The sequence below is a fragment of the Delphinapterus leucas genome, chromosome 19, assembly GCF_059928025.1.
Source record: "Delphinapterus leucas isolate spDelLeu-1000000601 "Yukka" chromosome 19, BTC_Dleu_Yukka2, whole genome shotgun sequence".
In the NCBI taxonomy this organism is placed as follows: domain Eukaryota; kingdom Metazoa; phylum Chordata; class Mammalia; order Artiodactyla; family Monodontidae; genus Delphinapterus; species Delphinapterus leucas.
The window spans coordinates 40,988,536-41,012,611 of NC_143147.1; the positions used below are offsets into that span (position 1 = coordinate 40,988,536).

General features: G+C 35.9%; 1 protein-coding gene across 1 annotated transcript in view; it reads left to right on the top strand.

Moving 5' to 3' along the window:
- Positions 1–24,076, top strand: part of GDPD1 (glycerophosphodiester phosphodiesterase domain containing 1) — a 52,750-nt gene that overhangs the window by 18,994 nt on the left and 9,680 nt on the right. The window contains exons 2-6 of the mRNA XM_022552657.2: positions 1,759–1,801; positions 13,336–13,471; positions 15,244–15,289; positions 21,945–22,063; positions 22,567–22,656. Of these exons, the coding sequence (XP_022408365.2) occupies positions 1,759–1,801; positions 13,336–13,471; positions 15,244–15,289; positions 21,945–22,063; positions 22,567–22,656 (434 nt within the window). The remainder of the gene's footprint in view (positions 1–1,758; positions 1,802–13,335; positions 13,472–15,243; positions 15,290–21,944; positions 22,064–22,566; positions 22,657–24,076) is intronic.

Consider the following 24,076-nt stretch of genomic DNA (forward strand, 5'->3'; position numbering starts at 1 on the left):
CTTACTTTTGAAAAAACTTTAATCTCCATATTTGCTTCATCTGTTTTCTATTGTGCTTTAACTCTAGTAATTAAAGTGAACCTAAAGTCAAAGTAGTAGCTTTTAATATATATATATATATATTTATTTTGGCTCCACCGGCTCTTAGTTGCGGCACATGGGATCTTTAGTTGCAGCATACAAACTTCTTAGTTGTGGCATGCGGACTTCATAGTTGCAGCATGTGGACTCTTAGTTGTAGCATGCATGTGAGATCTAGTTCCCTGACCAGGGATCAAACCTGGGCCCTCTGCATTGGGAGTGTGGAGTTTTACCCACTGGACCACCAGGGAAGTCCCCAAAGTAGCTTGTTTCACATAGGTACCCCTTTCTCTCTGCTAAACTGATGGAACTTTTAGAACATTAGGTTAATATATTCATTTCTTCATACCTTGTGTTTCTATTGATTATTAATTAGGTTGCCATAAAAATACAATCTAACAATATAAAAGAAGAAAACTTTAATACTCTTGCAAATATGTTCAGATGTTATTGTATGTAAGACATTTTAATTCTATTATTTGAACAGCACCTTAAACTTGAATTGCCTCTTTTGTTAAGAAGAAATTGTCGGGCTTCCCTGGTGGCGCAGTGGCTGAGAGTCTGCCTGCCAATGCAGGGGACACGGGTTCGAGCCCTGGTCTGGGAGGATCCCACATACCGTGGAGCAACTAAGCCCGTGAGCCACAACTACTGAGCCTGTGCTCCATAACAAGAGAAGCCACGACAATGAGAAGCCCGTGCACCGCGATGAAGAGTAGCCCCCGCTCACCGCAACTGGAGAAAGCCTGGGTACAGAAACGAAGACCCAACACTGCGAAAAATAAATAAATAAATACATACATAAATTTATTTAAAAAAAAAAAAGAAATTGTCTGTTTTTCCAAGTATTTAGAAAAGTATTTCCAAAGTATTTTTCCTGTGCATTCCATTAATTATTGGGTTGGCTAAAAAGTTCGTTTGGGTTTTTCTTCTCTGTTGTTTTTTAAAAAAATATTTATTTAGGCTGCTCCAGGTCTTAGTTGCATCATGTTAGCTCTTAGTTGTGACATGCATGTGGGATCTACTTCCCTGACCAGGGATTGAACCCAGGCCCCCTGCATTGGGAGTATGGAGTCTTAGCCACTGGACCACCAGGGAAGTCCCTCCTCATCCTTATAGATAGGGAAGCTCAGCCATAGAAAGGTGAGGTAATTTTCTCAAGGTCACACAAGTATCAAACAGACTTGAGAGCAGAGATCCTAACTCCAGAGCCCCACCCTCAACTACTACACTATATTACCCTCAGCCAAGATGATTAAGACAGTCACTTCTCTTAAGTAATTAATGGGAAAGGGAGAAAAGAGATGGGTAAACGCTTTATGCTATAAATATGATAAATGCCTTAGTAGAAAGGTGCATGAGAGACCTTGGGGACCCAGAGGAGAGACACTTTAACTCTGAGGAGGTGTATATGTGCAAGTCCTCCTCTGTCTTTTCTATTGTAGCTTTAAAAGCATGTTTAGGTTCTTGTAACCCTCCTGCGTTGCTGTGGCTGTGTTTTGATCTTTGGTTCTTCTTGGTGCAGCTAAAAGCAATTCAAAATACCGCTACATTCTTTAAAACACTTGTAATGTCTACATAATATACAAACATCATGATTCATTTGATGTATCTTTTTTAGGTGAATTTCTGGAAAAATAAAATGTTCAAATTAGCTTCAATTTAATGTTTTCACAGGTGCTGGAGAAAATTTGGAGAATACAATGGCAGCCTTTCAGCAGTAAGTATATAAAAAGGTACTCTTTTCTTTTACAGTTTATCTTTAAAGTGATGATGATTCACCAAGTGAGGATAGTACACGTGTAGCATCCACTTGTGGTAGTTGTTTCTATTTTATTAAAATGGCTTTTTTTTTTTTTTAGTTAGTCTGAAGTGTTACAAAGAGTGTTTGGCTTCTGCATAACTGAAAAACTAGATCAGGGTTTTGGGTAATCAAAAGATACTATAGTTCCAAAGCTGAAAGAAGACATTTGTAACAAGGCACATACTGTGTGTAATGCTAATTAGCCTCAGAGAGAAAGAGAAAAGGAGAAAGTGAAAACACTGTTACATTGGCTGTTATTTATGAGTAGGATTATGTGTCTACTCAGTAATTCTTCCACAGGTCAGGTCAAGCTGTCATCTGGTCTTTCTTCTTTGAAGCCTTAGGAGTGTTGATCTTATTTTTTAAAATCAGGTAAATTTTTTTTTCAATTTTTAGATTATTCATATTTCATATAGATGTCTTTTAGAGCACCTCACAGAGAAGCAGCTGGAGACACAGGAATGAAAGCTGATTGATACCTTGTTCTTTGTCTTAGAGTGAATGATTATCATCAGTCTGTGGTAATGGTGCGAACAGTTTTCTGTTCCCTGAAAAATAAGGTGGGGAATGTGATAAGTTAACTCCCATGAAAAACATTACTATCCATATTTAGTAAGAAAAATATTTTCTTATGTAATTTTTGAGCCATTTTTATGTGTATAATTGGGGCCAATAAATCAGGACAATTTGGCTTAAGTTTTTGTTCTGCTTCTCATCATTCAAAGACACTTTAGAGATTACTTTTCCTGTTACCAGGTCCCAAGGTACTGCTTTTCCATAGTCTAGTTTCGTCTAAATCCTATCCTCCTGTATTTGTCATTGCTTACTCTTTTTGTTATATAATATGATGCTTTTGACTGTAATCTCAAGTCTCTTACAGCTCTAAAAGGCAAAATCTTTCCTCCTGTCACTGACTGTGAAACAGAATAATTTAATTTAAATTACTTTGTTATCTTCTCTACTGAGATTATGTAGCTAGCTCCTATAGCAAAATATATTTAATTTTATGTGAACAATTTTCACTGTGATATACACACACATGTGCATACCCACGCACACCCTCATTCACTATCATTTATCCAATATTTGTTGCCTGTGATGTAGTAATATATGTTACTTGGGGAAAAACTGCTCATAACTTTGAGTGGTTTTTAGCATTCCTTTATGTAAAAGTATATTATTTTGTAAGTTTTTCTCCATATTTTTTTTTGCTAAATCTTTACGAAACACCCTTATTTATGAAATTAAACTATTTCTAAGGATGGTACATTTGTATAATACATTATTTCTAAGGATGGTACCTAAATGTTTTTTATCTTTGAAGACTTTGATCCTCTGAAAAATTTTTTGATATTCAAAGAATAATTTAGATGGTTTTTACTTGCTAGATACAAAATTTCATTTCCAGTCTTCAAGCAGTTTGTTTTTATATTGTTTTGTTCAAGCAGTAACTATTGAAGAGTACTACAGTCTATCATGTGGTAGCTTTCTATAACTTTAGTTTTTTGGAGGTTTTTCTGGTACTTTAAAAGAAGAAAGCAACTCTTCCGTATGTTATTATTAGTGTTTATTAGATATATTTATTTGTAAGGCTGTTTGCTAATTGACTTTGAAATTTATAGAAAACCTAAATCAAATAGGCTTTAATTTTAAACTTAATTTTTTTTGTTGTTGGTGGTGATGATTTTGTTTTTTGTTTTGTTTTGTCTTATGCATCAGTGCTCTTACTTTCAATAAGTAGTTTTTTAAATTGTACTTTGTTTTCATTTATAAATATTCTATTTAACTGCTAGGACACTTAGAAAGTTTTTTTTTAATATGCCTACTTCATGAACAACAAGAAAAAAATTGTTTAAGCGTACTATTTTTAAGGTACTGTATACTAAAAAGATAAAGAGTTATAATACATAATTGACGAAAGACAGACACTGTGCTTAATTATGGTATATGCTTGAAAGGATATATAGTTGAAGGAGAGATAGTAAAAAATACAATGAGCAATTAAAACTTAGATCTTATTTATATATACGGTTAGACATATACTTCACAAAGCATGTATATTATGACATGGAGGTGAAGATGATATTAGAGAAAATATAAATAGTTGGTGTGGGAAGCCTAGTTAAGATTAACCAGAATATTGAAAAGATACCAGGATTAGAAGAGCTATCATTTGGTGGAGAGGAAGAAACTATTTTAAAAATGTGAAATGTTTGAGGTTAAGATGTGATGGTATGTGGACAAGATACATCTAGAAAATTGAAAGGACCTTAAGAATGCATGGAAAATTAATTCATTATATGTTCATTACATTATAGTAGGGCTAAAGAAGTAATTAGTACTGACACAGAGAAATAGTTACATCTCACAATTTATAAAAGTTCTTTAATGTGCTTTATAAAATAATTTAACAGACACCTTAAGTTATGAATGTGGTTCTTCTGGGATTCCTTGGGAGCCAGAATCCTTATTGATTTCTCAATCCCTAACATTTAGCTTTGGTGCTAATAGGTTCTCACTAATCACTTACTGAATGATATATGGAATGCGGCACTCAAGAACAAAGGAGAATATTGGGTGGTAGGATAAATTGGAAGTTTGGGATTGACATATATACACTATTGATACTATGTATAAAATAGATAACTAATGAGAACCTACTGTATAGCACAGGGAACTCTACTCAATGCTCTGTGGTGACCTAAATGAGAAGCAAATCCAAAAAAGAGGGGCCATATGTATACGTATAGCTGATTCACTCTGCTGTACAGTATAAACTAACACAATATTGTGAAGCAAGTAAACTCCAATAAAAAAAAGCAGAATTTTAACAGAAGACAGAGACAGAATCCCATTCATAATAAATATGTAACCAAAAACTAAGGAATTGTACTACAAAGATGCACACACACACAGAGTCACTAAGCCCCTGAGTATGTAAAATCTGGTTCTTAAGAGCTAATAAAACTAGGTTATTAAACCAGGCTGCCTTTGTAAATACCCATAGGACAATTTGATCCCTGTGGTATTACCACGAATGCTTAGAGAAAGAAACAAATTGTATTAGCAATAGCTGCAAGTATAAGTTGGCAGACAGTCAGAGTAATTAATCAGTGACCTGATTCTCATGATAAAATTCTTTAGAATGTCTAATTAATACAATACTAATTATCTCATCTCTGAAATGGGAATAATAATACAACCTCAATGTTTTGAGGAATAAATGAGATTCAAATAAATTCTTTAACATAGTGTCAGTTTTAAGTTATGATGCATTGTTTTTGTGAAGTTTGAAGTAATTTCACTTCTTTTAGAGCTAGAGTTTTTATTTCTTTTTCCGGAAATGTTGAAGCCTTGGCTTCCCTAGCTTTTTTCTGTGTTTGTCATCAGCTTATCAGAAATGCAACTATACAATGTTTGGTGTTTCAATTGAAGTAGATGCATATTGTTATTTATGGAAAAATTTGAAAGCCAAAGTGATTAAAAAAAAAGTTTTCTTGCTCTGTTCCAGCTATTTGTGTATCAAATTTGAGATAATTTTAGTAGAATAATTTACAAATTGTCCTAGATACACTTACTATTGTTCTAAATTTTTACTTATTAGCTTGTTAATAAAAGATAAACATACAATAAATAGAAATTTTTTTTATAATTCCTAAACATTTCTAAAAATATCCAACATTTCAGCTAAAGGCAAACTTCATACTTAGAAAGATTTTAGGTAATATGTATAATATTTTTTAAATACAGGAAAATATAGATAACCCCTGCTCTTACCCTCCTTTACACACACATACAAAACCAAAACAAAAATAAAAGGAAGACATGTATGTGACCAAAAATCATCAGTACCAACAGTACCAATTTTTTTTTTTTAGCTATATAAAGAATCTTGGAATTTTATTTTAAAACTGTTTGCTGGCTCTATATGTCACTTACAGTGTCTACATTTTTTATTCTTTTTTTGAGAAAAACTAAACATAGTTTAAAAATATTCAAGGAAATTTTAAAATATAGAAAAAGAATTCTATCAACCTAAAACCTATTTTTATTTGCCTATTTGCGTTTTTTTTAACATTTTATATTTATTTATTATTTATTTTGGCTGTGCTGGGTCTTAGTTGCGGCATGCAGACTCTTAGTTGCGGCAGGCATGTGGGATCTAGTTCCCTGACCAGGGATCGAAGCCAGGCCCCCCCTTTTTTTTTTTTTGCGGTACGCGGGCCTCTCACTGTTGTGGCCTCTCCCGTTGCAGAGCACAGGCTCAGCGGCCATGGCTCACGGGCCTAGCCGCTCCGCAGCATGTGGGATCTTCCTGGACCGGGGCACGAACCCGTGTCCCCTGCATCAGCAGGCGGACTCTCAACCACTGCGCCACCAGGGAAGCCCGAACCCGGGCCCCTTGCATTGGGAGCACGGAGTCTTACCCACTGGGCCACGAGGGAAGTCCTTATTTGCCTATTTTTGGATTTTATTTTTACACATTTGTGGTTCTAGCAAACACACAACTGGCAAATAATCTCTTTTAAAGGTGGATGTCCTTTAGAAGAGGACATGTACAATTAACAATTATTTACATCTTAGTAAGAATTACATTAAGGAGCCAAGTTTGTTTGTTTTCCTCTAACAACTGGTGATAATCAGAACAGTGAAAGGGAAGATTATTTAAGGAGAAGTAGAGGAGCGGTATGAGACTTTGGCACAAAGCAGCAAGTGGCCATTGGGTCTTTTGGAGTGGGATTCTGATGGGCTTGGATCATCAGAAGAGACCAAGTATGAGAAAATTCCGAAGTGGTTGGCTCCAAAGATAAATTTTGTCAGGTATATATATATATATATATATATATATATATATATATATATACACACACACACACACACACACACTTTATCAATGGGATCATACCATACCTACTTTTTTTTTTCATTTAGATTCAACAATGACATTCCATTGTTGGAATAAAAACTTCATTGAATAAAGTGAATACTTGATTCTTTGAAGTATGGTACTTACTATGGCTATGGATTATCATTGATGAACATTTAGGTGCTAGCTGGATGATAATTAATTAAAATTTAAAATGTTCATAGACATTGATAACCAAAATATGGCTTCATTCTGCTCATTTATTTTTATTTTTTTAAATTAATTAATTTTTGGCTGCATTGGGTCTTCTTTGCTGCATGCGGGCTTTCTCTAGTTGCGGCGAGCAGGGGCTACTCTTCGTTGTGGTGTGCGGGCTTCTCACTGCAGTGGCTTCTCTTGTTGCGGAGCACGGACTCTAGGTGCACAGGCTTCAGTAGTCGTGGCTTGCGGGATCTGGAGCGCAGGCTCAGTAGTTGTGGCGCACGGGCTTTGTTGCTCCGCGGCATGTGAGATCTTCCTGGACCAGGGCTCGAACCCGTGTCCCCTGCACTGGCAGGTGGATTCTTAACCACTGCGCCACCAGGGGAGTCCCTCTGCTCATTTAGAAATGTGTGAATACCTGCAATATGCCCAGCATCGTGAACGTTGGAAAATATGGAACAGACAGATACCTTCCTCACTAGGAATTTAGTATCTAGTTGTAGAGACATGACCTTATATGAAGTCATTTCCATTTCAAATTGTTTCCATCTTATAAAAAACAATTTGAATGTATAGGAATATATTACATAAACTGTAATTTATCTACTTTTACGTTTTCTCATTCCTGCTTTCTCACTCTGCTCACCTCAGCTCTTATTCTTTCCATTCCTGAATTTTAAAAAAGTAAAAGTTTCTTTCTAAAATTCTCTCCCTGCCGCACCCAAGTTTACTTTTTTTTTCATCTTGAAATGTCACTGGTGGTAATTGATACATAAAGTGCTTACAAAAACAAACAAACAAGGGACTTCCCTGGAGGTCCAATGGTTAAGACTCTGCTCTTCCACTGCAGGGGTCACGGGTTTGATCCCTGGTCAGGGAACTAAGATCCTGCATGCGGCGCAGCCATAAAACAAAAACAACAACAACAAAACAAACAAAGTGCTGTGTAGGCATTTTACATATACAGAGAGCTATCTCTTTTCATTCATTAATTCAATATTTAACAAATACATGGGACTGCCTTGGTGGAACAGTGGTTAAGAAATCCGCCTTCCAATGCAGGGGACGTGAGTTTGATCCCTGGTTGGGGAACTAAGATCCCACATGCCGCAGGGCAAGTAAGCCCTCGCGCCACAACTACTGAGCCTGCGTGTCTCAACTAGAGAGCCCACATGCCACAAACTACAGAGCTCACGTGCTCTGGAGCCCGTGCACGACAACCAGAGAGAAAACCCGCATGCCACAACTAGAGAGAAGCCCACGTGCTGCAATGAAGAGCCCGTGCACTGCAAAAAAAAAAAAAAAAAGATCCCACATGCCTCAGCGAAGACCTGACACAGCCAAAAATAATAATTAAAAAAATATTTTAAAAAGTAAAAAAAAAAAAATACTTATGGAGTACCTGCTGTGCCCAGCCCCATGCATAGGCACTTGTTTACAATAGTAAACAAGCCATAGTCCACAAACCCTTTCGTCAGAGAGCACCTGTCTAATTGGGCAAGTAGGGGAAGATAAATAGATGTATTCAAAACAGTGTGGTAAGTACTCTGACACAGTAAACGCAGGTGCTACAGGAAGTCCTGGCAATTTGGCAAATAACTGGTAGATAGGCTACAAAATCCAGTCTGGGGTCAGGGGATTAGGGAAGGTATCCTGAAATGGTAGTTTTTAAGCTTACACCTGAAAGATGAATAAGAGTTAGCAGATAAGGGGAAGAAGAAAGACTTTTTAAAAAACTGCTGTTGTAGTATGTATAATATACATTCAGTAATATGCACAAATCTTAAGTGCACAGCCCAAAGAATTTTAATATATGTATACACCTTTGTGACCACCACCCAGATAAAAATATAGAACATTTCTAGCACCCCTGAAAGCACCCTTGTGACCTTTCCCAGCCTGTACTCCTTTCCCCTAGATAACCATTATTTTAGTTTCTATTACAATAGATTGATTTTGTCTGTTCCTGATAACATAAATATCATCATACCGTATTTACACTTTTGTCTCTTCTTTCTTTCAATTTATATCTGTAAGATTCATCCATGATGTGTGAAATAATCTTGTACATGTTTTTTAATGGTCAAATGCATTCATCTCTCTCAGGTATATACTTAGCAGAAGTTGAATTGCTGTGTCATAGGGTAGGTGGATAAGCAATATATGAGAGTTCCATTTGCTACACTGTCTTGCTAACTTACTGTCAGTCCTTTTAATTTTAGGCATTCTGATGGTGTATAGTGCTGTCTCGTAGTTTTAATATCCATTTCCCTGTTGAATTTTTTTTTTTTTTTTGGCTGCGTTGTGTCTTCGTTGCTGCGCGCGGGCTTTCTCTAGTTAGGATGAGTGGGGGCTACTCTTCGTTGCGGTGTGTGGGCTTCTCATTGTGGTGGCTTCTTTTGTTGCAGAGCACGGGCTCTAGGGCGTCCGGGCTTCAGTAGTTGTGGCTCATAGGCTCTAGAGCGCAGGCTCAGTAGTTGTGGCACATGGGCTTAGTTGCTCCGAGGTATATGGGATCTTCCTGGACCAGGGCTCGAACCCATGCCCACTGCATTGGCAGGTGGATTCTTAACCACTGCACCACCAAGGAAGTCCTTCCTCCCTGTTGAATTTTGATGTTGAATTTCTGTTCATATGTTTATTTGCCACTTGGAAATTCTCATTTGTGAAGTGAGAAAACAATTATATTGTTTTTCTGTGAAAGACATTTCAGACAGAGGAAGTATTTAGAGAGCATGGGGCTGCTTGGAGTGTAGGTGCAAGGTGGGGAGGAGGTGAAGAGAACTAATATTATCATCACTGTTTTGCAAATAAGAAAACAAGCGTAAAGAACTTGCCCAAGTAAGTGGCAGAGCCAGGATTTGAATGCAGGCTCCAATGTCTGTGCTGCTTCTTTTTTCCAGCTTTATTGAGGTATAATGGACAACATTATAATATATTTAAAGTGTACAATGTGAAAATGATAATGTGTGTATACATTGTGAATACACATCCCTCACCTCACATATTTACCTTTTTTTTTTCCGTGTTTGTGCTCTTAACCACCGTGGTATACCCTCTCTAAAAGTCGAAAGATCTTAGCGGTGAAAGGAACCTTAGAGATTATCTTTTCAATGTTTTTCTTTTTTTAAAACAATTTTTAAATTGTTAAATTTAAAATTTTAGTTTTATCATGGTAAAGTTTGCATAACATAAAATTTGCCATTTTAACCATTTGTAAGTGTGCAGTACAGTGGCATTATGTATATCACATTTTTATGCCGCCATCACTACTATGCATCTCTACAACTTTTTTTTCCACCTTTTATTTTTTTCAGTTTTATTGAGAAATAATTGACCTACATCACTGTGTAAGAGTAAGGCATACAGCATGATGGTTTAATTTACATATATTGTGAAATGACTACCACAGTAGGTTCAGCTAACATCCATCCCCTCATAAGGATACAATAAAAAGAATAAAGGAAAAAAATTCTCCTGTGAAAAGAACTCTTAGGATTTATTCTCTTAACAATTTTCCTATGTATCATAACAACAGTTAGCTATAGTCATCACGTTGTACATTACATCCTTAGCATTTATTTGTCTTATAACTAGAAGTTTGTACCTTTCATCTACAGAACTTTTTAGTCATCTCATCCTAAAACTCTGTACGCATTAAATAATAACTACCCAAGCTCCCTGTCCCACAGCCCTGGTAACCACCATTATACTTTGTCTCTGTTAATTAAACTGTTCTAGGTACCTTGTATAAGTAGAATCATAAATATTGGTACTTTTGTTTTTGTTTTCACCTACCATAATGTCTACAAGGTTCATCCATATTGTTGTATATATCAGAATTTCCTTTCTTTTTAAAGACTGAATACTATTTCATTGTATGTATATGCCACATTTTGTTTATCCATTCATCAGTTGATGGACATTGGGTTGTTTCTACTTTCGGCTATTATGAATAATGCTTCTATGAACATGGGTATAACAATATCTCTTCAAGTTCCTGCTTTCAATTCTTTTCTATATATAACCAGAGTGGAATTACTGTATCATATGGTAAACCTATGTTCAGTTTTTTTAGGAACTGCCGTACTGTTTTCCATAGTGGCGGCACCATTTTACATTCCCACCAACAATGTATAAGGGTTCCAGTTTCCTCACATCTTGGCCAATACTTGTTTTTGTTTTTTTAATATTTATTTATTTTTGGCTGCATTGGGTCTTAGTTGTGGCAGATGGGATCTTTCGTTGCGGTGCATGGTCTCTTCCTTGTGGCACGTGGGCTTCTCTGTAGTTGTGGCGCACGGGCTCAGTATTTGTGGTGCCTGGACTCCAGAGCTCGTGGGCTCAGTAGTTGCAGCACGTGGGCTTAGATGCCCTGCAGCATGTGGGATCTTAGTTCCCCTACCAGGGATCGAACCCACGTCCCCTGCATTGGAAGGCGGATTTTTAACCACTGGAACACCAGGGAAATCCCAATACTTGTTTTTTTGTTTTTCTTTTCCTCCCTTCCCTCTTTTCTTTCTTTCTTTTTTCTAATAGCCATTTGAATGAGAGTGAAGTATCTCATTGTGGTTTTTTTTTTTTTGTGGTACGCGGGCCTCTCACTGCTGTGGCCTCTCCCACCGTGGAGCACAGGCTCCGGATGCGCAGGCTCAGTGGCCATGGCTCACGGGCCTAGCCGCTCCGCGGCATGTGGGATCCTCCTGGACCGGGGCACGAACCCGTGCATCAGCAGGCGGACTGTCAACCACTGTGCCACCAGGGAAACCCCTCGTTGTGGTTTTGATTACACTTCTCTAATGATTAATGATGTTGAGCATCTTTTCATGTGTGCTGCACAACTTCTTTGCAAAATGTCTATTCATTTTTTAGTCTGATTGTCTTGTTGTCATTGCATTTTAGGAATCCTTTATGTATTGTGGATGTTAATTCTTTATTAGATAGGTGATTTGCAAATACATTTTCCCATTCTATGGGTTGCCTTTTTAGTCTGTGCTTTTGCTGTCATATCCAAGAAATCATTGCCAAATCCAATGTCATGAAGCTTTTTCTGTATGTTTTCTTCTGAGATTTTTTCATTTGAGTTCTTACAGTTAGATCTTTGATCCATTTTGAGTTTATTTTTGGATATAGTTTTAGGTAAGAATTCAAATTCATTCTTTCACATGTGAATATCCAGTTTTCCCAATACCATTTGTTGAAAGGACTGCTCTTTCTCTAGTGAATGGTCTTTGCATCCTTGTCAAAAATCATTTGGCCATATGTGTGAAGGTTTACTTCTGGACTCTCTCTTCTATTGGTCTATATGTTGTCTTTAGGCCAGTACCACATTGTTTTGATTACTGTAGATTTGTAGTAAGTTTGAAATTAGGAAGTGTGAGTCTTCCAACTTTCTTACTCTTTTTCAGGATTGTTTCGGCTATTCAAGGTTCCTTGAGATTCCATATGAATTTTAGGATGGATTTTCTATTTCTGTAAAAAACATCATTGGGATTTTGATACAAGTTGCATTAAACCTGTAGATCAATGTAGTATTTACATATTAACAATATTAAGTGTTCCAATCCATGAACATGGGGTGTCTTTCCATTTATTTATATATTTAATTTCTTTCAACAATGTTTTGTAGTTTTCATTGTACAAGTCTTTCACCTCTTTAGTTAATTCCTAAGTTTGTATTCTTTTTGATGCAATTGTAAATGGAATTATTTCATGATTTCCTTTTTAGATTTTCATTATTATTGTATAGAAATAAAACTGATTTTTGTATGTTTGTTTTGTATTCCAGAACCTTACTGAGTTTGTTTATTAGTTCTGACAGTGGTGTATATGGAACCTTTATTTCTACATACAAGATTATGTCATCTGCAAATAGAGATAATTTTACTTCTTCTTTTCCAATTTGGATGCTTTTTTTTTTCTTATTCATTTGCCCTTCTAGAACTTATAATCCTATGCAGAATTTAAGTGGCAAAAGTGGGCATCCTTTTCTTGTTCTTTACGCTTTCATTTTACAGATGTGGAAATTGGGCTCAGAGAGGGGCAGTTACTCACCCAAAGTTACCCAGCAAGTTCATAGCAAAGCAGGAACTGGTGCCCAAATCTCAACTTCTGGTCCAGTGTTCTTTCCTTTATATTGGGTTGCCAGAATTAAGGATTGCTAGTTATGGAAAGGAGGCAACATGAGTCTCTTATTCTAAGTTCAGTTAGAATATTTTTATATCAATTATTCATAATAGATAATAGTCTTGAGGAGAAATTTTAGTATTATGGGATTTTCTACTATTTTGATTTGTAACTCTGAACTTTTTCATCTAATGTATATAACCTAAATGTTTACTTATGTTTCAGAATGTCATTATTCTTCTTTGTATTTCTTCAGTGCAGTTACAGTTGGAACTGATATGTTGGAATTGGACTGCCATATCACAAAAGATGAAGAAGTTGTAGTGTCACATGATGAGAACCTAAAGAGATCAACTGGAGTCAATGTAAACATCTCTGATCTCAAGTACTGTGTAAGTGAAAATGCATGATAAACTAATAATTAGTAGATATTAAGGCCTGTAGGATTTTTATAAACAGTGAGTGCCAGATAACACGTCAATAAGTAATAATAAAAAAAGATAGTGTTTAAATAATGAATGTCAAAGGAAAGTTAAAAAACGATTCTGACTTACAGTGAGGATTTGTATTTATTACGTACATCTGTGGAGACTTATTTTGATAACTATTTCAACAAAATTACCAAAGTCCTCAAATGTAAAACTACTGGAGTTCAATTTATTTGACATATTCTACAATTTATTTGATTCAGATTAAATATATGAATTAGTTTTAGTCTTCAGATATAGGAAAGAACCCTTTAAAAATCTGATTTTAGTAGTTACATGCTCATTATAGTAAATACTAATAAATGGAGGGAAAAATAATGCCTAATTCTACTACCTAAAAAAAACTTATGTTAACAGGATACTATCTGTATGTATACCCTGAACGTTTTTTACATAATTATGTTCTCATTGTATATTATTTATATTGTATTTTTAAACGCTCTAACATTATGGCATGATATACATTTTTTCTTTTTCTTTTTTTAATAGACTTTTATTTTTTAGAACAGTTATAGATTCACAACAAAATTGATCAGAAAATATAGAGATTTCCCACATACTTTCTGACCTCACATAGGTACAGCCTCCCCCCACTATCAACATCCTGCACCAGAGTGGTACATTTGTTACAACTGATGAATGTACACTGATACAGCATCATCACCCAAAATTCATAGCTTACATTAGGATTTATTTTCGGTGTTGTACATTCTATGGGTTTTGACATGACATTCATGAAAATGACATGAATCCACTAATATAATGTCATACAACATAGTTTCACTGCCCTAAAAATCCTCTGTACTCTGCCTATTCATCCTTCCTGCCCCCAACCCCTGACAATCACTAATCTTTTTACTGTCTCCATAGTTTTGCTTTTTCCAAAATGTCATATAGTTGGAATCACACAGTATTTAGCCTTTTCAGATTCTATGCTTATTTTTCATAAACATTTCAGATGACTGAAGTTATTCCATTGAGTGGATATATAGTTGTCTTTAACCATTCCTCTGTTGTTGGGCATTTGAATTAGTTCTCAGTTTTCACCATTATAAATAACACTGCACTGAACATCTATATGTGTAAAGATAAAGTTTTCTCTATGTTTAAAATTATTTCCCTATATTAACTCTCAGCAAGGAAATTATTGGGTAAAAGATTAGGAACATTATAGTTTCTTGATATATATTGAAAGTTGCTATTGCCAGCTTGCTCTTTTAAAGTGTTTAAAAGATTTTTTATATCTGATATTAAAAGAATTCCAAGTTTGCCACACCCTTACCATTTAGGGGCATTATGATTATACCAAGAATTTCCTAATTTGCTAGATTAAATTTTAATTAGCATTTGCTTATTAGTGAGTTTAAAGATTCTCCTTTATGATTTTTTTCCCCTTTGAATTGTCTATTCCTGACATTTGTCTGCTGAGATCTTTGTGTATTTATTATTGACAAATGGTCCGTATTAGACAGTACAGATTTCTTGTAGGTCATGAAAGTAAGTAATTATATGGTCAGTTTGCTGTTGGGGATGTTCTACTAATGAGTTTTCTATATAAACATTTGTAGTGTTTCATTTTTGTGTTTTTCAAGAAGCAAATCTTTATGTCTTAATGTAAGACACTAAAATACTTTTGTTTTTTGAGAGCTAACTTTTTTCAGTCATATCTTTTAAAGGAACTCCCACCTTACCTTGGAAAACTGGATGTCTCATTTCAAAAAGGTAATGATTTACATTTGCAGATTAAACATTTACACTAAAGTGTATTCATTTATGCTGAGAATTAGAAATACATGTGCATTATCTTGTGATAAGAAGTTCCAACTAAAAGTATTACCCTCAAAGCTTGTTTGCTCGGGCCTACAAATCTGAAATCTTGATAGTCATCTGACCCTGAGATTATGATGCCCAAAGATTTAACTGACTCATTCTATCTAAATTTATATACAGTTCATTTAAGCCTGAATATTAATTACAAGAAACACATACTTCTAAAGCTTGTATACTTCTAAAGCTTCAAATTCTAGAATATTACTATAACTTGTAGTAAATAATCCAACGTAAATAAGAAGAATAAATGAAAAGAAATTGAAGCGACCCCTTTCAGATCCTTACTGATTCTATAATTTTTTCATTCTGTGTTATTTAGCTACTCCATATTTTAAATTATTAAGAGTATTCCATTACTCAAATAAACCATCCATTTCTTAGTCATCTTCACTTTTTAATCACCAGCATAGCAGTTTTTTTTTTTCTTTTGAGGGAACATTTCACACAAAGAGATATGTCCCTTGGCCCAATGTGTTAGTTATGTTAGGATGGAACATGTTAGGATGGAAAATACACAACCTCAAGATACAGGTGCTGAGCTACCTCACCTTCACAATTCAGCCTCATGTTTTGAATGATTTACATGTAACTCAGGAAAAGTGCAAAATGCTCATGTGATGGTCCTTGGTATGGCTTGCATATAGTTGAAACCTTGGTTAAGCCAAGGATATATTGATATTAATTTTCAAAAGAACTGTAACTGCTCTGTGAGCTAAATTTAAAATTGGCTGGTATAATTTCTCCTTGATTGAGAAACCTTAGAAAGCCAAATAAAAATCAGAAAACCGTTTGCATCAGTTATTTCTACGGGACGTTTCGATCTGATGTTTGTTTGACTTTGCCTTCTAGATAAGTATCATTAAGCTTTTATTGATTTGAGGAAACACCTTTTATTCTTATAATTAGTAGGATTATACTTGCAAAGCTATTCAATATTGGTGTCAGTTGTGGACTTGGGAAGGTTAAGAAAATTTCATAAGTGAAGTTTTTCCTAGTTTTCCCTTTGTAGAGAGCAAAACCAAAGCCTCACAAAGATTATGAGATGCTTTGAGAAAAAAATATATTTTAATTTTTTTCCTGGTTTTATATCTACCACATAGTCATAAAAGTTTTGAACTTGAAGAGACCTTTGAAACCATCTAATCCTGTCTCCTCCTGTTACAGGAAGGAAACAGAGTCCTAAAGATGTAAATGAACTTGATTAAGGTTGTACAACAAATAAATGACAGAGTCCTAAAGATGTAAATGAACTTGATTAAGGTTGTACAACAAATAAATGACAGAAACTAGGTCTTCTTACCAGGCCAGTGTTCAGCTATCTATACTGCCTCTCTGCAGAATCTCTTCAAATCCCATATTAGTGGCAATGCCACATACTCTCAAATTTAATAATTAACTTTTGTTCATATTGTATTCAACTCATATCATAATTAACTTAAAGACTATGCCTCCAATGTGAAGTTTACTGCATCTGAAACAGACTAATATATAGTACTGTAAAAACTTGACTCAGATTAGGCAGAAACTCATTCATTTTTTTACTCTTCTATTCCCCTGCTCGGAACTCTTGTTTTCTTTAAATACTGGAGGGAGGAGGAGGAGAGAGAGAGAGAGAGAGAGAGAGAGAGAGAGAGAGAGAGAGAGAGAGAGAGAGAGAGAGAGGGAGAGAGAGAGAGAGAGTCAGTCAACTCTCAGAGGCATACAAATTTCAGGCCTCTTGCTTTCTTTGTGGTTCACAACTTAACTGGAGAAGAATTAAGTTTTTTCGTTTAAAATATGCTTCGGGGCTTCCCTGGTGGCGCAGTGGTCGGGTGTCCGCCTGCCGATGCGGGGGGGGCGCGGGTTCGTGCCCCGGTCCGGGAGGATCCCGCGTGCCCGCGGAGTGGCTGGGCCCGTGAGCCATGGCTGCTGGGCCTGCGCGTCCGGAGCCTGTGCTCCGCAGCGGGAGAGGCCGCGGCAGTGAGAGGAGATGCTTCGATGTGCCACAGGCTACATTAAAAAGGAAACTTAAAGAAGGAACATAAAAATGTGTTAACCAAAGGGTTTGTTATTATCTATCCTGCTTACTTGAAAGCAACCTCTTTTTCATGGAAAATACATAATTTGGATAATCAGAGTTGACTATGGTGATAAGTTTTAAAGTTCTAGCATGCTCCAGAGCTACTTCACTTGTTCCATCACCCAACACATCCTATGGCATACTCCTAGTCTAACGTTCTTGTTTTCCTGTTATTTTCCTCTTTCCCTTTTGGTAGTATTTCCCAGCTGGTTATTCTCTGCCCAAAACAATACTGGGACAACTTCCTCCTCCAACTCTTTTTCTATACTCTCTGCTGTCCAAGTCATCTAATTTAAATACCTTTACATCACTTTAGCACACATTTTTCTCTTAGCACATTTTTATTTCCTTGTTTCCCCCACTGTTTGATGCAATATTATTCTTATGATGTGTCATTTTGCTGTTCCAAAGTTAGTTTTGTCTGTTTGATCTCTTTCTAGGTTGATCCTTGCATACATCTTACTTGGGTGTGAATAGCTATTGCCCATGGTAATTCTTTTGACTGCAAAATTAATTTTTCCACACTTAATAAGCTAACAAAATTTTTATTTAACTAGAATCGCATCGTCTGAATAGAGCTCTCTATAGTGATAGAAATGTTCTACACTTGCACTGTCTGATACAAGAGTCAATAGCCACATGTGACTACTAAGCACTTGAAATGTGGCTAGTGCACCTGAGTAACTGAATTTTAAATTTTATTTCATTTTAATTTAAATAGCCCTATGTGGCTAGTGGCTACCCTATTGGACTGTGCAGATAGAACATCATGTTCAGACTTTTTAGGTTATAAGTAACAGAAACCAGTTTACACTAGCTTAAGGGGAAAAAAAGACATTTATTTTATCATTAACTCTCTAAGATGTGGTGGATCTGATATTAAACATTTTTGGATCCTTGGGTACAAAAAAGGACTCTTCTGGCTTTATTCCATTGTTCTGCTTCTCTTGGGTCTTATGGATTTGGGCCATGTGGCAGGAACATGATCACTGATAACTGTAAATTCACATCCTGCCTGTACTGTGACCCCAGGGAAAGGAAAAGTTCTAGAGAAAGACACTGATTGGCCCAACTTGGATCATGTGTCCATCTTGAACTATTCACTGTGGACAAAGAGATAGGCTATTATGATTGGCCAGACCTAGGTCGTATGCCTACTGTGAGAGTAAGTGGGGAGTGGGTCATGTTTTTGACAGCCCAACCAGAACAATTTGGAATGAAGGAGATGCAGTTTTCCAAGGGAAGGAAGGATGCTAGGTAGGTAAAAACAATAGCTAATTTTTTTTAATATATACATTTATTTATTTATTTACTTTTGGCTGCGTGGGTCTTCGTTGCTGTGCGTGGGCTTTCTCTAGTTTCAGTGAGAGGGGGCTACTCTTCATTGCAGTGTGCAGGCTTCTCATTGCGGTGGCTTCTCTTGTTGTGGATCACAGGTTCTAGGTGCGCTGGATTCAGTAGTTGTGGGACTCGGGCTCAGTAGTTGTGGCTCATGGATCTAGAGCGCAGCCTCAGTAGTTGTGGCACAACGGCTTAGTTGCTCCACGGCATGTGGGATCTTCCCAGACCAGGGTTTGAACGCAGGCGGATTCTTAACCACTGCGCCACCAGGGAGGTCCCAATAGCTAAACTTTTATGTATTAACAATAATTAACTTTTATAGTTCAGGGACTTCCCTGGTGGCGCAGTGGTTAAGAATCCGCCTGCCAATGCAGGGTGACACGGCTTCAATCCCTGCTCCGGGAAGATCCCATATGCCGTGGAGCAGCTAAAGCCCTGTGCTACAACTACTGAGCCTGTGCTCTAGAGCCTGCAAGCCACAACTACTGAGCCCGTATGCCACAACTACTGAAGCCTGTGCACCTAGAACCCATGCCTCACAACAAGAGAAGCCACTGCAATGAGAAGCCCACACACCGCAATGAAGAGTAGCCCCGCTCGCAGCAACTAGAGAAACCCTGTGAGCAGCAACGAAGACCCAATGCAGACAAAAATAAATAAATAAATAAATAATGTTAAATTAAGTTTTATAGTTCAATTCTGTAGTTTAAGTCCAAACTCTTTGAGTTTTAAGTACTTGAAATCCATCTCAGGATAGTTTGCTGTATGTTTTTTAATCTGGATTTTTTTTTTTAATTTATTTATTTTTAGCTGCATTGGGCCTTCGTTGCTGCTCGTGGGCTTTCTCTAGTTGCGGTACGTGGGCTCCTCATTGCGGTGGCTTCTCTTGTTGTGGAGCACGGGCTCCAGGTGTGTGGGCTTCAGTCGTTGTGGCACGTGGTCTCAGTAGTTGTGGCTCGCGGGCTCTAGAGCGCAGGCTCAGTAGTTGTGGCGCATGGGCTTAGTTGCTCCGCTGCATGTGAGATCTTCCCAGACCAGGGATCAAACCCATGTAACCCTGCATTAGCAGGCGGATTCTTAACCACTGCTCCACCAGGGAAGCCCTCAAGATAGTTTAAGAAAAGTTTATTGAAAAGAATTTATTTCTTCTCATAACTAAAAAGTGTAGAGGTTATATGCCTTCAAACATAACTGATTCCAGTTGCTCAAGCAATAATTTGTCTCTTATCTCCATTTCTTGGGTCTACTTTCATCGATGTTAGCTTTGTTCTCAGGCACACCTTCTCCACATAAAGATGGACCTCTGATAACATCAAAAGTACATGATCCATTCAGCTGAGGATTTCAGACAACATCACCTGTGGTCCATATTGTTATGTTTAAAAGGTCATGTGCTTTCTCTGTGGCCAGGGAGGCAAAGCCAAATGATTGACAGTCCCATCAGAATGACCCAGAGCCCTATCTGAATTACAAGGGGTAGTAAAAAGGCAATAAGAATAGAATACAGAACAGACAAAACAGTAACAGATTTTTTCTTTTTTTTTTCCCCCATTCACATCCTGCTTTTCACATGAGTCTTTATTAAAAAAAGTTTTCTGACATGGATTTAATTTACTTTTTTTTGATATGCTTCTTTGTTTTGATTTGTCGTACAATGAAGATGAAATAAAGGATCTTTCACCATTTTGTTATTCACAGATTAGTGGAATTGACGTTTCAGGTGGAAGGGGAAATTTTATAATCGTTATATAGTATGTGTAGTATATTATATGTGATTAGTGATTAGAGTGATTAGAGGCAAAAGGAACTAGGGAAAGAATAAAGAAAATGACCCTCAGGAAATAAAAAGAATGTTTAAAATTCTCTTCTGATTTTTTCATGATTCAGTTTTCTTTGAATAACTGCATTGATATAATTCTTCAACCCATTACTGATTAGCATGTATTTCCCTTGCCTAAACATATTCTCAGTCTCTGAAAAATTCAATGATGATGTCACAGCAAAACTTTAGAAACAATCTCAGTATCCACTAGTAGGGTCAAGGGGATGAAAAAATTTTTTTTCTTCTATCCTTTTAGGTTCTCAGCTGGACTCTGTAACAAAAAAAGAGATTAACAAGAGAAAAACAGAAGTTTATTAATATGTATATGTCATAGGAGAAACTCAGGGATAAGTTTTTCAAAGGCATGGCTAGAACTTGAGTTTATATAGCATCTTAAACAAATATACAAAACAAACAAAAAAAACCAATAAATTTTCAGAGAAGTAACAAGACAAAGGAAAAGGACTTTGAGTGTCCAGGGTGGCAAATTGTGGAAAGGTAAATATATAGGGGATTAATGGAAGATAAAGGCTAGTCAGTAGTTTGTTATGTAGAGTCCTTTGGTGCTGACAAGGGTCAAGGGTTGCTGTTGATTAATTTTTGTATAATTTAAGTCTTATTTTTAGGCAGATAGGGGAAGAGCAGAGAGCTTTTCTTGTATCTGCTGCTTCTCAATTGCATTCACTTCAAAATAATCCTTATGTCAAAATGGCATATTTTGCAGGGGCAAACTATGCTCCCCTTCAAGGGGAATGGTTAAATTTTAAAAATTAAATTGTTGTATAGCTACTCAGTGGAGTATTTTAAAACCTTTTAAAATAATAATTACAGAATAGGATCAGTGGATTATATCAATGTCAATATCATGGTCATGATATTGTACTGTAGTTTTGCAAGAGGTTACCATTGGGGAATCTGGGTAAAGCCTGCACAGATCTCTGTATTATTTCTTACAACTGCATGTGAATCTACAGTTATCTCAAAAAATTTAATGGAAAAAAATTTTAATCATAATCATAAATAGAGCATATTAACATGCAATACTTATTTTTACTTATGTGAAAAAATCAGCTTAAAATCTGAAGGGACCCTATATTATAACTCTAATTAGATTATGCATAGGAAGAAAAGAGGAGAGAAGATACACCAAATGATCACAATGGTTTTATCTAAGTTGTTGGATTTTTAGACGATTTTTCTTTTCTTCTTTATATTTTTCATCATTTTGTAAGTGTCCTACTATGACTACATACTATAACTTTTCTAATCATCAAAAAACTGTAAGTTATCTTTTAAAAATACATTTAAAAATCTTGCTTTCTCAGCATGCCAGTGTGAAGGAAAAGATAACCGAATTCCGTTACTGAAGGAAGTTTTTGAGGCCTTTCCTAACACTCCTATTAACATCGATATCAAAGTCAACAACAATTTGCTGATTAAGAAGGTACTTAAGGCATTGTGTCCTCTGAGTGTGTTGCATCCGATTTCATCCAAACTAAATAAGGCTAGAGTAGGTGCCTGCATAGATTGATAATGTTCAAGGAAATGTGATACTCTAGGGATCAGTATTGTTTCAAATACTGCCCTGGTAGAAGACATCACTGTACTGTAGGAAAGCCTGTTTCAGAGTGACTTGTCATGTCGCAGGCATGGATAAAAGTGAGCTTCTGTGAACCCATCGCTCTGGCATTTACCTAATTAACTTCTTCTAGTTTCACTTGTTTCACTTGTACTTAGTTTATAGCAAATTACTAAACAGTTGTATTCTATTAAATAAATCATATAATGGTAAAATGTAATTTCTTGTACTTTATAAAATAATCTGAATTTGTGTATCAGTTCTTCCAAAATTTTATAGTATACACTGGCAGATAGTCAGTTGTAATCCATTTTTTAAGTGAAATCATGTAAGTGGATTTACAAAAAATTTTGAATTTTCACATGTAGGTTTCAGAGTTGGTGAAGCAGTACAGACGAGAACACATAACAGTGTGGGGTAATGCCAGTTATGAAATTGTAGAAAAGTGCTACAAAGAGGTAAGCTTCATAAATGATACAGAATGATCTATTTTTGTTGCTGTTGTGTATCTTTAAATGTTAAGTAAATACAGTAATAATTTTTTTAATATCTTTATTTCATAGCCTTGATGCAAAGGCAGACGGTACTGGATGGAAGCAACTAACCAGAAATTTACGAATAAAGATGATGAATTTATAGACAATGGATTTAGTAGAGATAGTGGACCTTGCAATTTAAGTTCAATATAATTGGACTGGCTCACAGAATTATTATTTTCACATGGTAATATTAGTTGTTTGCCAACATTTTATTAATTTTATTATGTATATTATAAAACAAAATATGATTTCTATTTTTTAGTGTCTAGTTTTTGTTAGTTAATCAAAATTTTTTGTGTAATTTTGAATTAAGGAAAGTATTTAGTCCTTCAACTCTATAGCTCAAGCTTTCTTTACCGTACCTCCCAAATAGAATTAATCAAATTAAGCCAGGATCATGATTTTCAGGTAGTATATAAAAGTAGGGCCATCCACCAACTGAAATTTTTCTGTTTGAAGAAAATATATCTATAAAAAATTAAGTTGATATAGTTTGAAATGGTACACTAAGCCTCTATAAGCAAATTTAGCTATATAATCAGCTAAGAGGATTTGAAATTCAAAGTGTTAAAAGACCTTAAACACTGAAGATTCTCTTTCAGAATACAAGTGATAGTGCAGAAGGAATATCATGACACAAGTAGTAATTCTAAAATACAAAGAATTCTTTTGAGAAGGCGTTCCTTCCTAGCAAAGAAGGCAAAAGCATAGATTCAAGAACCATTACAATTAAAAGTACAATTAAAAGTAATGAGGCTCTCATTAAGGCAAGTAAGTTTTATTTATGTGCAGCAGGCTCTGTGAGATCCCAAGGTATCTGTGTACAAAAGGAGAGAACAGAATAATCAATGGGCTGAGTGGCTTCAGGTCTCCAACAATTTAGGACTGAGACTTCCATAACTAATCATTGTCTGATAGTATTTTCACATGTCATTAGAAGGGAGATAGTATACTGGAGGCTTCATGACCGGCTGATCTTTTTACATCATTCAAAAAATTTTTTCAAATTAAAAAATAGTGATAATAGCAAATGCTAGAGAAGACAAACTGGATCTCACCTGCGTTGCTGGTGGGAATGTAAAATAGAACAGCCACTCTCTTAATTAGCTGGGTAGTTTCTTACAAAACTAAGCATACACTTATCATATTAACCAGCAATCTTACTCTAGGGCATTTATCTCAGAAAAATGAAAACTATGCACACAAAAACCTATACATGAATGTTTATAGCAGATTTATTCACAATACCAAAATCCTAGAAATGAGCCAAATGCCCTTCAGTGAGTACGTGGCTGAACAAACTAACACATCCATACAATGTAATACTATTCAGCAGTAA